Source organism: Pituophis catenifer, unplaced genomic scaffold (assembly GCF_029215685.1).
Source record: "Pituophis catenifer annectens isolate HBS135680 unplaced genomic scaffold, rPitCat1.0.hap2 SCAF_1, whole genome shotgun sequence".
Taxonomy (NCBI): Eukaryota; Metazoa; Chordata; class Lepidosauria; order Squamata; family Colubridae; genus Pituophis; species Pituophis catenifer.
Window position 1 is genome coordinate 286534309 of NW_027256881.1, and position 17855 is coordinate 286552163.

The 17855-nt window shown below is 36.3% G+C and overlaps 2 protein-coding genes across 2 annotated transcripts in view; one reads left to right on the forward strand and one right to left on the reverse strand.

Moving 5' to 3' along the window:
* AVEN (apoptosis and caspase activation inhibitor) overlaps positions 1-9553 on the forward strand; it is a 175633-nt gene extending 166080 nt beyond the window's left edge. The window contains exons 5-7 of the mRNA XM_070935827.1: positions 295-390; positions 2320-2668; positions 9193-9553. Coding sequence (XP_070791928.1) covers positions 295-390; positions 2320-2668; positions 9193-9302 — 555 coding nt within the window. The 3' untranslated portion in view covers positions 9303-9553. The remainder of the gene's footprint in view (positions 1-294; positions 391-2319; positions 2669-9192) is intronic.
* Positions 9554-10383: 830 nt separating this feature from the next.
* Positions 10384-17855, reverse strand: part of RYR3 (ryanodine receptor 3) — a 244899-nt gene continuing 237427 nt past the window's right edge. Inside the window, exons 101-106 of the mRNA XM_070935838.1 lie at positions 16398-16532; positions 14514-14670; positions 13000-13064; positions 12779-12879; positions 11180-11231; positions 10384-10492 (exon numbers count right to left, since the gene is read on the reverse strand). Of these exons, the coding sequence (XP_070791939.1) occupies positions 10397-10492; positions 11180-11231; positions 12779-12879; positions 13000-13064; positions 14514-14670; positions 16398-16532 (606 nt within the window). The 3' untranslated portion in view covers positions 10384-10396. The remainder of the gene's footprint in view (positions 10493-11179; positions 11232-12778; positions 12880-12999; positions 13065-14513; positions 14671-16397; positions 16533-17855) is intronic.

Sequence of the window (17855 nt, forward strand, 5' to 3'; positions counted from 1 at the left end):
TGCAGAAGCAAGGCGCACATGTGAGCAAAGCAAAAGCGTGCACGCGATCCCGTTGCGAACTGGTAGTAAAGGTAAGAAGAACTCACCCCTGTTCAATTCGTATATGAAATTAGGCGTGCATGAGTCACCCAACCCGGCGTAATGAAAATCTGTTACAGCTTTGCTTGCACTGAAAAAATAAGGTACTCCATGGCTGTTAGTCTTCCCCAACCTGGGAGAGAAGACTTGGTTGCACTAACTCAGTGATCAGAATGAATGCAGTTTTCATTTAGTGCGCATGCACTCTGTTTTCAGTTGTCAGGATTGTACGTTGACTGCCAGTCTTTGGTTCAAGCACTTGAAGAGCTACCTCTGCACCTCAAACTCAACGTGGCTGCTGAACTCGTACAGGTAATACCCATCCTCCTCAAAAATACCTTGAGCCCTATTGCAAGCTGAACAACCTCATATTATTTTAATGTTACTACTTCAGCTCTGCATGGGAGGAATGCTACTAAATAGCAGAATTTCCTATCAGCACTTCTTCAGCTTCATTGCTCCTCTAAAACAAAATGTTTTCCACATGCCAAGTGCATTTCGGTCAAGACTAGCATCCCCAAAGACTTGCCCGTTCCAGTTTCGTTACTCCAGATTTTGAACCCCCCACACACACTCTTGTTAACAACATCACAAAGAACATTTATTTCTTGTTCTCCCTGATCTTTACGATAATCCTTGCTTTGATCTTGTCCATTATGCCAGTGGATCTAGTTTGGCAGTGCAGCTGCTACACAGACCTATATAAAAAACAGTTACTTTTGCCCAGAGTTTATAATTCCTGGTAGCATCATAAATATAAAATATCTTCTGACTGTGGGAAGGGGGGAAAAAAAAAAGCAAAATATTCAGGTAGACTGAAAAAGAAGTTATGTGAATTAACTGTAGCTGTTGGGTAAACTTAACGGTATATCAAGTGCTAGAAAAATCATTCTGGGTTAGATAAAAGGCGGCTATATAAGAATCCAAACCTGTTTTTTTCTCCTGAGGGTTTGCCTAAAGCGACTCAGATATTGATGTTGCTCATTTTTTTTCTTGTTCCAACTCAAAGTCACTTCTGGGACTGTAGCAGAGAAATTTGCATTTGTTTTGCAAGTCAAATCCCTTCCTTTACATACAATGGCAAGGCTGGATGTCATTGCTTTTCCTGCTGTTAATTGTTTAAAAAGCAGTGGCTGGTTTTTTTTATCCACTGTTAGGGCACATTCTGTGCTGTAATGAAGTAACAGATTCTCCTACTGTGCCTGATTAGAGCCAGCAAGTCAATGAACTGCAGGCTGTAGGAAGTTACATTTTTTTCCTTCTTTTATTTCTCTTGGTACTGAATGGACCAATTTGGTGTCCTTGGTTATTGTAAGCTGATCACATCTTTCAGTGGTAAAATAAAAGTCTGTGCTGTTCAGCAGAATGAATGCTTCCCATTCTGTTGGCATTATTTTTCTAGCTTCCTGAGGAATCAAATAAAATTGCAAACTAAGTGGGGAAAGGAAGCTGTCCTTATTATTTGGATGCTCTAAGCTCTTCATTGGAAAAGGATCTGGCAGGCTGATGCTTCCCACTGGTTTCTTTTGTCTGACCGCAGGCTTGTTTTAGGAGAGAGCACAAGTATAAAAAGATTGTAGGCAAATCCTTTAAAAAAGTAAGAGAGAAGATTATGTTGGTTATTGGTATAGCACATGTACCTTAGTAAATAAAAGGCTAAAACTGGAGCTTCTTAGAATATTTAAATATTAATCTTACTTTCTAGTACAATATTCCTATACAGGTAGTCCTCGACTTACGACCACAATTGAGCCCAACATTTCTGTTGTTAAATGAGACATTTGTTAAGTGAATTTTGCCCCATTTTACAAACTTTCTTGCCTCGGTTGTTAAGTGAATCACTGCCATTGATAAATTAGTAATCTGGTTGTTAAGTAAGACTCGCTTCCCCTTTGGCTTTGCTTGTCAGAAGATTGCAAAAGAGGATCACATGACCTTGGGACACAACAACGGTCATAAATATGAAGTTGCCAGGCATCTGAATTTTGATCAGATGTATCATGGAAATGTCATAACTGTGAAAAACGGTCATGAGTTGTAATTTCGAACGGTCACTAAACGAACTGTTGTAAGTCGAGAACTACCGTACTTCTATACAGTATGAATTTATTTTCCATAGTGTGCGTATGCATGGATGAATATTTACTGAGATTTTTTTTTGGGTAGAAGCTAAATTTCAAGTTGCGTTATTAAGTTGTATTGCATCAACCATCGTTTAGAGCTGTTTTCTTACTACTTTAGGATGCAACTCCAGTCACACTTCCCCAGATTAAGCTGCAAAGTCATGATGTGGCCAAGAAAAGTGGTGATCTATTGCAACAGCAAAAGAGAGTTGGGTCGCACAGTTTTCCCAAGGAAGATTCTGCTGTTCCCTTGACTTTGTCAAATAAAGATGGATCTGGAATTTCTTCAGAGGCTCTTCAGAGAAATCCTTCAAGTTTACATCAAGTAATAGATCATTTGGATGAAGACCTTGATCTGCTCCTGAAATTAGATGCCCCTATTAGTCCTGAAAGCAATATTGCTTTGGAAGTGGTAGCAGATGGCCTGCCATCTGGAGATGATTTGACAAAGGCTTTTGAAGAAACTGGTAAGTATTAGGCAGTTTCCTTCCCTTTCTTTTTTTAATTATTATTATTATTATTATTTAGTTATTTTTGCAATCAGTGAAATATTTTTCCTTCCACAAACATTGTATGACATTACACCTAGCAGCATAATACATTGTTATATCAGTCATGTATAATGTATCTCTCATTCCTCTTCTCTCCCGTACAATGAACTGAAATTATATTTAGAAGCCTAGAGGATGAACTTGGCTCTTTCTTTATTGTTTATTGTTTGTTTTATTTTTATGCTGTCTATATTATTTTTATAAATAACTCAAGGTGGCAATCCTACCTAATACTACAACAACCATGTGAAGTGGGAGTTGTTGTTGTTGTTGTTGTTGTTGTTGTTGTTGTTGTTGTTCTTCTTCTTCTTCTTCTTCTTCTTCTTCTTCTTCTTCTTCTTCTTTTTCTTCTTCTTCTTCTTCTTCCTCCTCCTCCTCCTCCTCCTCCTCCTCCTCGTCCTCCTGTGTTCTAGATCAAACGTTAAACGCCAGAATGAAGCCACCTTCTTGGCTCTGTTGTTGGCCAAAAATAAGTAATTATCGGTACATGTATCTGGCAGTAGCCGATATACCAACTGATGAGCTGGTGTTTTGGCCTGTTGGCCACCAGCCCCTCCAGCAGCTGAATCAGAGGAGGAGGCAGCATGGGAGTCAGGGTCACCATCAAGGCAACCTGCGGCCGTGCAGGGGATTATGGCAGCGACGAGGCGCTCCCATGTGACACCTCTCCTGCGCGAGCTGCATTGGCTTCCAGTGGACTTCCGGGTGCGCTTCAAGGTGTTGGTGACCACCTTTAAAGCGCTCCATGGCTTAGGGCCAGGGTACTTACGGGACCACCTTCTGCCACTAATTGCCTCCCACCGGCCGGTTTGCTCCCACAGAGAGGGCCTCCTCAGGGTGCCGTCAGCCAGACAATGTCGGCTGGCGACACCCAGGGGGAGAGCCTTCTCTGTGGTGGCACCTACCCTCTGGAACGATCTACCTCCAGAGATACAAGTGATCTCAGACCTCCGGACTTTTCGTCGGGCCCTAAAAACTTAGGGTTTTAACATTTGATATTGATTTTAATTGATATGTTTTAAATTATGGGCCAAATTCTATTTAATTAGTTTTAAATAATTATTTTAACTTTTGTGTACAAATGTTTTTATTTTGGCTGTTCACTGCCCTGAGTCCGAAAGGAGAAGGGCGGTATACAAATTTAATAAATAAATAATAAATAAATAAATAAATAAATAAATAAATAAATAAATAAATAATAAATAATAAACCTGAGAGGTCCAAGGGAGAAGAGGGAGTGGAGTTGGCACAGAGCGAGACAGAGCCTAGGCAATCCATCAGCCCTCAGATGTAGAGTCAACAGCCATAGGGCTGGAAGTGGCTGATGGGGAAGAGGAGGAACAGCTAGGTCCAGTGCCAGATGCACGAATGCACAGAAGGCAAAGGAGATTAGAGCAGTGGAAATCCATGGGTCGATCCTTGGGAAGGAAGAGCCACCGCTGCTAGTAAAGCCCCACCCTAGCTCTGGGGATAAAAGACAGGGGCAGAAATGAATAGATGTGGCAGACATCTTCTGGCTGGGTGGACTTGTTAGCCTGCGGTGAGAGAGAAACTTTTTGTCAGGACTGCCAGCACTCCTAATAAAGGAATCTTTGAGTTAACTTCAGAGGGTTTGCCGAGCTGGGTCAGAACAGCTGGGCTCTGGGTCTCTCCACATTCACATACTTTGTTGTTATCCTCTAAGAGCTTCCACTTGAGCATATTAGTTTTAGATTTAGGTACTCCCAACTCTCAACTTATTCAGGGTCCTCCAAGAGGTATAAGGGAGGTCAGATGGGATTAGAACTCACAGCCTCCCACTTCCTATGCTGATGCCTTAATCGCTAGACCAAACTGGCTCTCTTCCAATCTGGAAAAGTAGATGGAGATCTTCTTTTATTGAAAATGGAACATAGCAATTTGACAGAAACAAGTTCTCAGTTCATCGTTTATAGTCCATTTCAGAACACATGCTAGACTTCAATAATAGGTAGTACTTTAGAATGAAGCAATAAAACATTCAGGTTAGGGCTCTGCAGATCGCTACCAACTAGAACCACATTAATGTATCAGGTGGATGAGCTTGCTTTTTCCAGTGATGAGTGAGCACCAGGTGTTACAGTATATTCTTTGGCTAAGGTTATATTTCCCCCAGCATTCTTGTCACAAATCATTTTGCTGCAGTCCATCACTGTCTCAGAAATTATCTCTAACCATCCTCTGTTGTGCCTGTTTTCTGAATCCTCCTCCTGGAAAAGATTATTTAGTCCTTCTATCCAGTTACATGAGAATCTGTTGTTCCCTTGTGTACTTATTAGTATTGAAAGATGCTGTCAGGTTGGTCTCAACTCTTAGCAACCACATAGCTAGATTTTCTCTACAATGATCTGTCTTCAGTCTGGCCTTTTAGGTTTCACAGTGGAGTGTTCATTGCTAATAGTTGTATTGTTGTATAAACTATATAGATTACATTAATAAAAGGAGTGGAAAACTGAATACATTAAAAACAGAAAGGTTTTAATGCCACCACGATTTAAGTTCCACTGTGAGTTGGCTCCTGTGTGTGCTTAAGTGGAACAGTTAAACATACTTCTTCACTGGAACATATTTTTGAAGCCTTCCATATTTTAAAATCAGTACCTTGAAGATTATCAAATTATATTATTGGGGGAAAATTAGGATATAGAGTGGGAATTGTGAGAATACAAATGTGCAAGTGGGAACAAAAGGAAAATAGATATTCTAGCTATGGTTAAAAAAAAGGTCACATTTTACAGTTGAGAGTAAAGCTTTTATGTGACTCATTAATTTTATACCTTTTTATTTAGCCATATACTGGCAAAACTATCCAGAATAAATTTTGAAATTATTTTTAAATTTCATGTTAAAGAAAAAACACACAACAAAAATCAAAATATATAATTTGTGGAAAATATTTACTGTTTTTTTTTTCTTAAAAAGTGAGTTTATGATGATACGCTAAACTATTTTCCAATTTCACATTGTATTTTTAAGATAAATATTCTGGTCCATTCACACATTCTAAATTATTTGTAAATGTTTTACATTGGTGTCTGGGCATGCAAAAACATACATAACATACATACATACATACATACATACATACATACATACATACATACATAACTCTAAACTCAGACCAGACTGATCTGGTCTAAATCACTTAAATCTGGATTGATGCCCAGATCTAGAATAAGATTAAGAAAAAGAAAGTTTCAGTGTCCCATAATGCTTTATAGGAAAAGTACAAATAGAAACTTGCTTTTCAGTAGAATGGAATAAAAATTATAGGAAAACTAAAATTTTTAGACAAATTGAGCATGCCAAATTTTATATAAATCAGGGAAGGGATTTGGCAACATTTCTCCAGATCTATATATCTGGAGATCTATATACTGTGTTTCCCCGAAAATAAGACCCTGTCTTATATTTTTTTGAACCCCAAAAGAAGTGTTTGGCCTTATTTTTGGGGAGGTCTTATTATTTTGGGGCATGTGGAGCAAGACAGGACTCCACTTGCTGTCGTACCTGATTTCCAGCTCTGTCTCCCTGACCTTAACCAGAGGAAATGGCGGGGACTGGCAGCGCATGTGTTTAAATATTTTCGGGGAGGGCTTATTTTCAAGAGGGGGTTATTTTAGCACATGCACTCAAAAGCCCGATCAGGGGATGTCTTGTTTTCGGGAAAACGGTATATGTTCTTTAGGATTCAAAAACTATGGTATATATCAATCAAGGTGGTCATGATTCTGATTCTGGCTTACCTGGTGATCTTTAAAATTTCTTGATGATAAAACAGTATACTAATCCTCATGAAGGAAAAGTCTGGCAATTGCAGTTAATGGACTATGTTTTTCTGATCCCTTTTCTTTTAACCTAAAAACATTATAGGTTAGGGCAGGGGTGTCAAACTCACATCGTCATGGCGGCGTCACATGATGTATCAGGACTTTTCCCTCTTTGCTAAACCAGGTGTGGGCATGGCTAGCGCGTGTGTGACGTGTCCAGCCCATGGGCTGGGAGTTTAACAGGTCTGGGCTAGGGTAAAACCTAACTAACATTATAGGTCAGGGCAAAATTTAAATTAAGTCCAGCATTTAACAAATTACAGTTAAATGTATTCATTTACAATTTAAATGAAGCCAAACAGATACTTTGAGGACAGTGTTGCCTTTCCTATTGGATAGGCTGTGTATGCAACACATTTTAGTGACATTTTGTAAACCAGAGTTCAAAGATATGCTCTATTGGGTTGCTAAAATATGTATGATGAAAATAATTTTACAATATTAATAAATACACATGAAACTAAATTAAGGTATACTACATGCATTCTTGCCTATTTAGTGGGCCCGAGGCTAGTGTGCTGTTTCTCAAACTTAGCAATGTTAGATGTGTGAACTTCAATTTCCAGAATTCCCCAGAGATTTCAGAGAAATTTTTTTAACATCATTATTTTTCCTGCAATATTTAGACTTTACCCAGCCTGATCATTCCATCAGTTCGATAACTCTTACACAGAGAGTTAAGTATAACCAAATAAATTAATTGTAAACTATTCCATAATTTGTTTTTCAAAGCATGCATTAAATTAAAATCACTCTTATAGTCTGCCCTGGATGCTAGGAATATCCCACCAATTATGCTAAATTATGAGACAGTTGGTTCTGATATGCAAAACCAAATCCAGAAATCTGAGACTAATTTGTTTCTGATGATTTTTACCTACTCTAAAATTTTAAATCATGGTACTGATTGACTGTAATGGTATTTTTGGTAAGAAAGTCTTTGTATTTGGAACATAAGAAATTGATCTGCTTAATGCCACAGCTGAAATTATACTGTTCTGTTTCTGTATCGTCAAACTCTGACCAATTTTGGAGTTTAGTTTCTCTGGAAACTGACAGTTGTGCACACTGAATATTTATAAAAGTAATTATGAAATTGGTTTCCATTTGATTATTTTCTTGCAAGTTCATATATAAAAGAATCTTAACTTTTTCACTCAATGAAAACGAATCACCAAAATATTGCCCTATGATTTAATTTATTGTGTGCCAGAGGATATGTTTCAAGAAGGGCGCTTATGAAACAACATGAATAATGAAGCAGCACTAGCAAACATCAGGACTTGGAACTTTTAAAGTTTGTTTAGCAGTTGTTAGAAATTGAATTGTCATGGATTGTTGCATTGTTACCTTATTTTGCAAAATAAGATTTAGGTCTGAAAATCATTGATTCGTATTCAGAAACATTCACTTCAGGAAATCACTTTGTGGGTGTGCGCACGCACATATGCGCATACACAAAATCAATAGAAAACAAGTGCAAGCAGTTCTTAAGAGCATCAGTGACTTTTATCAGTTTTACCTCTTTCTATACATCCTTAAGTCTTCAGGATACAAGTATAATGTTCCTGGATTTAGTTGTGTTGCTATATCACTGAGTTTGCTCAGCATTGTACAGAGTTAGAGAATGATACAATCAAGCTTGTGTTTTTTTAATACTCTGATTGCAAAAACTGTTGCAATAACATCACAGCTTTGTGAATATAATATTCCACCAAGCAAGTTTTGATCCTCTACAGACTATAAGTGTCTAAACTGAAAGTTGAATATCATCTAATTACCAATAGCTGTGTCGGCACTTTCACTAATAGCTACAGTATGAAATCTTGCTAAGGCTATTTCACACATAGTATTGTTTACCATGCTGTTGCTAATGTTGAAAAAAAGTCAAAGCTGTATGTTTGCTCCAGCTTTCTGAATATGGATACATATTTTTCCTGTGTTCATGTTTTACTGTAAACTGTCCAAAGAGCCTCAACTACCAGACATTTTGAAACTTTAAATAAATAATAAAATCCTCAAACAATCATTTCTAGGATCAACAGAACATTGTCAGTAATATTCTTGAAATTCTCCAGCTTTGAATTTTTCATTTAAGATTAATTTGCATTCTCTTTTTTTTCTGGGTTTTCAAGCAGTATTATTACTACGGTTCATCGCACAGTCAGCTAGATTGATTAGCAACATTGCAAGCCAATCAGGTTCCTGATAAAGTTTCCAGTTTTATCAATTATTCCTACACAGGAATAATTCTAGAAGTCACTGGGGCTAATGGTAGGAAGGATCCAGCCAATGACAAGGCAGGTCCTGGAACAGGAACCCTAGAAGGCACCTCTGATTACAGGGAAGGGTGGAATAACTGAGCTTGTGCTGTGCAAGTGAAGCTTCCACATGCTATAACTTGGTAAATAACAAAAGTTTGGTCTCCAGGTTGTATTTTTGTATTTTCCTAAGTGATTTGAGAACTAAGATGAAATCATAATAGCACTGTTTCGTAGCTGACAATCACAATATTTATCATTTTTCCTTTTTTTTTCCCCACAAAAGAGTTGTATTTAACTTATCTTTCTTTTCTTTTGTTACATCACTTAGAACCAGGTAGAACTGAAGAAATTTGCTCAACATCTCAACCACCGGAAGCTGCCTCCAAAAATATTACTGAAGAGGAACTTGAGGACTGGTTAGATAGTATGATCTCCTAAAAGCTACATTTTGTTTATCAGATAGTACAAGTATGTGAAAAATATTTTAAGATGACAGTTCCTAATTGTAAAAAAATATTTACAAATATTTAATCTGGTGACTGGCTGAACCTGAAGCTTAAAAATGCTATTTGTGTATTTGCAGTGTTCTGGATTTCATTGCCTTAAGAAATTTAACAATATTAATTTGAAGTTGTAAAAGTATAAAAGCCTATTTAGACTCTATGAAATAAAATAAATTACATTTGCAAGTAGAATTATGGAATATGTCTGGGTGTGACACCAATAACATAATGAAATATGAGAGTTTTGTTTTGCAAATTCTTTATTGCAGTGCATATTGTTATTTGAGGGGAAAAAACGCATTAACATTGCAACTAATCACTAGTTTAATTCTGTTCAGTTGTAAGACAGGTTTTTAAACCAGCTGCATGTAGTAAGCAGTTTTGTAACAAGTATATGACTAAATTTCATGTCATACAATAAGACCAGAAAGCAACACAGTCAAATAACAAAAATGTCAATCTAAAAGACTAACATTAAAAAAAAGTATTTTGCATAGCTAGATCTGGAAAGAGTTAAGGCACTTAGATTTTAGAGACAATAAAATACTTGGAAATTTTAAGCACTGAATGCTTAAAATCTTTCTGTCTGTATTGTTACACTAAGAAATGGCACAGGGAAAACAAGGCTGATTGAAATATTAAGTTCACCATATGAGTCCATGATTAAGTTATTGTCACCTGACAGAGTCTTCAGTTGCAAAACAATGATAGAGCCCTTTCAACTATATTATTTTCTACAAAGGACTGATAAAAAACAAGTAATGATTCCTGAATTAAAGTACTGAACTGAAATGTTTAAACATTATTTTTTGCTCTGCCCCACTTAAAAACAAACAAAACAGAAATAATAACCCAAATAATTCAGAGCCTGTTTCTGCCACATACAAAAAACTAATCTAGATCAATTTAAAACTGGACTACTTCATTTACTTAGAGGTCAAACATAAGCAATATTTATGTTATGCCATTATTTTGTAAGAATTCTATTTTTGTTTAACATTGAATATAGTAGTTTCTTTGTTGGTATTTTTATCCAAGTTGATCTTCATACTGTTTACGGAAGCAGTCTCCAGCTGGGAAGAAATCCCAGCATCTTTCTTGGTACATTTTCCATACATATGACTCCTAAAAATAAAAAATATATGTTTTTCAAAAGATTTATTTGAGAAAAGAAATACCTTTCATACATAAGGCATATTTTTCTCTCAGATTAATGAATGGACATTTTCTCTATTAGAAACATCAAGTAGGAATATATTCTTGAAAAGAGCAAGGCAGCCTTTCTGTTGATGAATCTATCTGATCAATTTATAGTTCGGTTATTAATCTTAGGGAATATATTTTTCATTATATAAGATATTAAAACATTACTTTCATTTGCTAAACAAGTAATTAAGTAGTGATAACTTCAGATAAATGCATTTCACATTTAAATACAGGCTGGCAGCCAACTTTGCTTTAGTATGCGATGACAGAACATTTTTTTTTTTACAAAATGATAATCTTATAATAACAGGTCATGAACAATTAATGTTTATAATACATTAAATTAAATATTCAGAAGAAGGCATGAAGAACTACACTATTCAGTATTGAGTACATGAGTTTCAATGGAAGAACATTTAAACATTTGGATGTCATAGGTTTACAGATTAAAATGATCAATAATTTGCTTTTGGAAGAAAAAATGAATGGTAATCATTTAATTGTATAAAGTGACAGTATATCTCAAAAAAATGTTGATTATATATTTGATGAATGTTTTTAGAAATGTTTGTTTCTTTTCATTTGCATAATCAATTAATGCTTTACCTGCCCAGTGTGCTCAGTTTCATCCTTATTAATAAGATACATCAAAAAGAATCTGGAGGAAGAATATGAAAATATATATGACTGTTTTTGGTAGTATCTTGTTCTTGCTTCTTAAGAAAACAGTAATTATTTCCATCTAAAAATGTGAAACAATAGGCTAAAAAAGACTTGTTTTATTATTCATTTTATAGGATTCCGAAAGAGTTGAATGGTGATATTAAATAGTGAAATATTTTACATTGGTAAAAGAGTTTTGCGTATGTAAAATTGCACAAGTCTCTGCTTGTGAGTTTACAATCCAAAAAAGTAGACATACTCATCAAGAAATGCATTGGAAGAAAAAAAATGTACAAAAAACATTAATGAAAACAGTTAATACAAAGGTGTGGATGCAGCTGTTTAGTTATTCACAATATTTTATTTTGGTGGTGACCAGTTCTATATTTTTTTCTTTCTTTCTTTCATGAACAATAAGAAACTGTACCTTGTATTTTACATTTACATTTCAAGGAAGTCAAATGACAGCCCCTACACCAATTGGTTCTGAAGCAAAATTTGCCTTGGAGCAATATTAATTTTCCTGCTGCCAAAGCCTCTGATGGCTCATACTATGGCTCATCTTTCCAAAGATAATGTCTCTCCTTTTCAATCAAGTTAATGAGCGTTACTGTTTATATAAATTAATGTCTGGGGAATTCTGGGAGTTGAAGTCCATGCATCTTAAAGCTGTCAAATTTGAAAGATACTGGTCTAGACACTGACAGAACACTCCTGTTCTGGAGTCCTTCCATATCCAAAGCTTGTTCTGAGCAGGCATGAGGTAGAAGTACTATATTTGGATTGGTTGGTTGGTTTGTTTTCCTTTAGTGATCCTGAAACTGATCCTGGCTATAGTTTCAGGTTGGTTCCCCTATGACCATGATGGCGAACCTATGGCACGCGTGCCACAGGTGGCACGCGGAGCCATATCAATGGGCAAGCAAGTGTTGCCCTAGCTCAGCTTCAGCGCATGCCACCTGATTTTTGGGCTTCCAGGCCCACCGGAAGTCAGCAAACAGGCCGTTTCCGGCCTCCGGAGGGCCTCCAGGAGGGTGCGGTGCGGGCCATTTTTATCCTCCACAGGCTCCAAGAAAGACTCTGAAGCCTGGGGTGATTGAAAAAGGGGCCTACCGGGCCCACCGGTGGGGGTAGCACGGCGGGACACATGTGCATGCATGGGGTGGGGTGGGGCACATCGAATTATAGATGTTGGCACACGCCCTCGCTTTTGGCACGCAACAGCAAAAAAGTTAGCCATCACTGCCCTATGATAAGCTCTATTGTGTACCCCTCACCGTACCCCATCCCTCACAGTGGAATTCTAAGAAATGTACAACATTAGCTGCCATATGACGTCATTAAAGCATCCATAACCTGACAAAGTTCTGAGTCTGGGAGTACAGGAGTGCAACACACTGATTTTGGAGTAAGTCTCATAGAACTCACTTCTGGATAGATATTCCTAGCATTGTGCTACGAGCCTGGACAACCCTATTAACATTGCTAACAATCATTTCTAAGGAAACATGCATTAATAAAGCAGTACATGCATTTACTTACAAGTAGTTGGCCAAATTGTGCTCTTGTAAAGTATGCATTTCAAAACCATGTGGAGTTGTATCAAAATAATCATTACCAATTCCACAAATAAAGCATTTCGTCTAAAAGTCAAAAAAAAAATAGTAATATAAGAATTAATGTAGCCTTCTTGACAATTTAGTGCAAAGTTTTTCTCTCTCATTTACTGAAAACAAACTAACTCAATACAATCATCATCTTACCTCCATGTCTTCTTTGACCTGCTCTTGCTGATCTCTCAGTTCGCCAAAGGCATCAATAATAAGACCTATTATTAGAAAGAAAAAGACACAAATACTTGCTAAAAATCTTAACTCTGCTACATATTTGCAGTATGTACATCCTGCACTACCATTTAGGATACATTGATTTTCTTCCTATTCAGTTAATGTATTTCTTAGAAGAAATACATATGAAGAAGAAAGAAAAATCACAATATAAGTAAAATACTGACTTCATTAAAATGGAAATTTATATACTAAACTAGTTTTAATCACATGCAAATATTGATTCAGAAAATACACATCAGGGAGTGTCCCACTCCCCTGATTTGTAGCCTTCAAAAACATTACTGATAAATTGATTATAAGGGAAAAATCTAAGGGAGTATACAAAATCAGTAACTTTTGGTGAAGAGGAATGGAAAACACAAGAATTTTAATTTTTGTTTCACTTAACTAGGGGTCCCCAAATTCTTCAGCTCATCAACCCGTCCATGATATCTCAAATTGTTCATTGAACTTCAAACATTACTTACATGAAAATAATTTACTATTACTTTAACTAATGGTACTATGAATAGCAACAAAAGAGAGTCCTGTCGACCCTTGGTCCTATTGACCACTTTGGAGAATATGGCACTAAACTTCACGACAGCTGGCACAATCTTGCAGACCTTGTATGGTCAAACCTGGTTGAAACTTGGATAAAAATAATTATAAAAATCCTAGAGCTACAGGAAAGATTGGAAAGTCAAACCTCCCAAAGAAGGCTATAGTGCACCTTGTCTGAACTGTTGTCAAAAAAACTTAATGGATGTTATTTATGTAGGCACTGGAAATTAAATTCAATTTATAGAAGGTATTATATCATTAGCTACTGTAAAAAAAAAAAATTATCTTGTTTGAGATTCATCATCTATAAGTTTCACTCATCTTTTTCTCAGTGGCCAGCAACATGATGTATTCCTGAAAATGAATCTCTCTCTCAAACAAATATTTATTGATCAGTTGAAAAGAACATATGAAATCATATACTAAAACCATAATTGAAGATTGAAGATAGGTCTTTTTTACATTAATATAGCAATGTCCTTACTCAAAATGAAGTGTAACCACTCATCAAATATTGTATAGAGTAAAATTATTAGCAGGAGCAATCCCCCCCCCCCGTCCAGAAGGGATGATAGCTTAGAAAGCAAATTAAACAATGACAGTCCTGTAGAAGTACATAAATCTATTTTTGGCATGGCAATATTTGTAAGGAAAATTATTAATTCCCTTTTCCTATGTTAGAGTTTACCAGTTCAGCCTAAATGCAGAAAGATTAAAGTCTGATAAAAGGAATTACTCTACACAGGGTATAGTTAAAAGTCTGAAAATTGTTGCCAGGAGATGCTGTGATAAGAAATGTGTATGATTTTTTTAAAAGGGCGATAAATATATATGGCTTGCAGTACAAGCATTAGTAAACCCCAGGAATCTTAACAATAACAAACCTTGAATGATGGCCAGTAGGATAACAATGACAAAGAAGAAAAACGTGATATCAAAAACAATTCGATATATTTCATAAGGATCTCCTGCAGGGTCTTCAATTTCATCTCCAATACCTCCACCTGCTCGTACCCCGACATACATATGGAACAGGTAACACTAAAAGGTAGAATTTACTACAGTTTATGGAAAATAATCAAACCATCTTGAATTAAAAGACATTTTAAAAAGGTCATTACTTGTATATCATATATTAGAGGATAGATCCAGGTGTGAAATTCAAATTCTGTGGGCAAGGCTTGGTGGGCAAGGCAGGGGAAGGATATTGCAAAATCTTCATTCCCACCACACCCTGGGGCCAGCCAGAGGTGGTATTTGCCAGTTCTCCGAACTACTCAAAATTTCCACTACCAGTTCTCCAGAACCTGCTAGATTTCACCCTGGATAGATCTCCCGACATTTAAAATATGTTACAGAAATGCTAAGATTAAAATTCAGTATCATTAGCTTACAACTGCATGTATTTATTTCAATGCAACTCGCATATGAAAATTCAAGTCGTTCAGCTTGAACGACTTGAATTTCAAAATACTGCAACAAAGAACATTGTTTTGTTTATTTCCTATAGTAATTCCAAATTCCTTTCTTGCTACCCTTTTCCACATGATGTTTTAATAGCCTGCTTTTAATTGAAAAAGTATATTGTATTTACATTTATTCTTAATTAATTTCATCATTACTTTTTTCTGGAAAAATAGATGAAGACAGTTTTGGTTTTCCTATATATTTCTGGTGTTGAGGATATTATCAGTTACCAGCCGAGTTTGAGGGGACACTCCTGTGCATGCATGCTCACACAAACGTTTGTGTGACAAAGATATATGTGTATTCCCAGTCTTCTACAGCCTCACCATACTCTGCTTTTCTCATCCCATGGGTAACTTCCCACCCTATCCCACTTGCATATCTATATACACAACTTACATTCATAGCTGAAAAAATATTTTGTAAGGTAATTACAAATTTATTGAAGAAATAATAAAATGAAACCTAAAATTTTAAACTGTTGGTGAACTATGCACCACACAAAGCAGTCTCAGATTTAAGATGTTCTGATGTCAAGATATATTATTCTTAACTCTTAGACCCAGAGGGGAGAGGCCACTACAAATATGGATGAAAACACTCTTCAAACTGTTTTGACCAAGTGTAACCTAAGTCCTTTAGATGCATAGGTCAAAAATAACACACACAGAGAGAAATCTGGAATGAACCTTGCCTGGTTGCCACTGGGCTGTTCGAAGGAAAGAACCTACTCTAATGGTACATGGAAGTGACCCTGAAGAATGAGGGAAAGAGATGTTGCCTAGGGAATGATCAGATTTAAAAAAAGAAGTCCGCAACTGCTTAATGAACCAGGAGAGATTCTTAAAAAGGATCTACCCTAATGCATCAGACTGTAAAAAGTGACTGCGGAAGATCTGTGTTTTCAGACTTGTAAGATTCTGTTAATATAGCCTTACAATAAAGTAGCATTACCCCATCTGGTTGTGTTTACTCTTTGGTTTACCTACGAGAGCTAAAATATCCCAAAGGATGTCCCCAGGAGTCACAGTGCATGCTAAGGGCCAGAGCATAAATCAAGAATAAACAGGTTTTCAAAGAAAGGACTTCAAGAAAGCATTAAGTTAGATAATTAATTACTTGTATAATGTAGTCTTATATTGTAGCTGTTTTCAGTTAAAAAATATATTAGACTCTGATTAATTGAAATGTTGCAGTTTCAAGGGTTATAATTCCAATGTATAGTTTTTTTTGAGGCCTGCCTGTTGTTCTCTTGCTAATGGCACTAATCTTCACATTCACATAGTTGTTCTAGTACTTACAGTCATCATATCGTCACATTTCATGTCTGGCTCATCCTCATCCTCACTCTTGTTATAAAATTTCCGGAAGAAATTAAATGCAACAACCGTGTAAAGATATACCACCACAGCCAAGAGTCCAACAGTTAAGACGAGCTATAATATAGCAATACAAAATAAATGGTGAATGGTATGTAGAGAAGAAACAACAATTAAGAAGTTAAATCTTGCCCACAATATAAAAGATAGTTATTTCCACTGTGGGGCTGGAGCATTTTGAACATTATGTCATTCAAAATATATTAAGCCAATCAAGATTTGAGTTTACACTGGTGCGTTAGGCTGCTTAAACCAATTAGGTACTTTTAAGCTTTTCCAACTGCTTAATTGTCTTTCAAATGTTCATATATAGTGGACCTATGCAACAACCATATTTAGGCTTTCATAAATATCTGTCTAAAAGGGACAAACCAGAGCCAACTAAACCAATTTCATTCAAAATATCATAAGCTGTCCATAAACTTCAGTATTTAAGTGCCCCAGGGCTAAGGAGTAGATACTTGCTGAAACCTAGCAACACGTATGCAAAAGACACATGAAACATTGCAAAATATTCTTCATTAAATAAGTGGAGGGAAAATCCATTGAGTTGATTGTTTGTTAATTTCAGGTTACTCCTGCTAAATCACAGCTAGGGTTGAAGCATTCATTTGCAAAGCGCTTGAAAAGCTTGCTTTATAATGCCCAGGAGCATGAGCAAAGGCACCTGTCTGAAATCATTCAAGCAACGGCGTCTAACAATGGTTCTACAGCTGCTTCAGATGTTGCTCCAAGCTGTCGCCCTATGATTATGCAGCAACTCTTTTGAATGTTTGTACAAATAATCTAAATAAATGAGTGTGCAAGTATTCGATTCTGATATGTATTTCTAATCCTTTAGCACACATAACATATTTTAGTACTTATATTAAGCAGAACATACAACAGAACAGACTACTTATTACTATGCCAACCCAGAAACCTAGTTTATATAGTAAATAAGTATCTCCGTAGCTCTCCTATGGAAAAGAATGGCTCTTATGTAGACCTTTGGTTCACCAGATTTAATAATCTAGCCATGTAGCAATGCATGGAACAATTGGCCTTCCTCTTCAATCTTCAAATGCTGTACAGTGAGAGAAGCTGTAGCCGTGCTTGACTGAACACATTTTTATGCTTTGTCAATTGGATTTGTGAGATTTTAGAAAGAACACACAGTTTTAGGGTACTATCCTGGCCTTTGCCTCAGTGGTCACATTATGAAGAGATGCTTTCTAAGTAGAAAGGGCAAATATATTTTTTTCTGAACAAACAAGGTAGATTCTTACCTGAATTAAAGTCGATTCATGAATAATGCAAAATGATATACAATGGATTAGTATAAAAACACATTTATGTATGAGGGGTCCCAAATGATATTCTGTCCGTCTGATCCCCTGT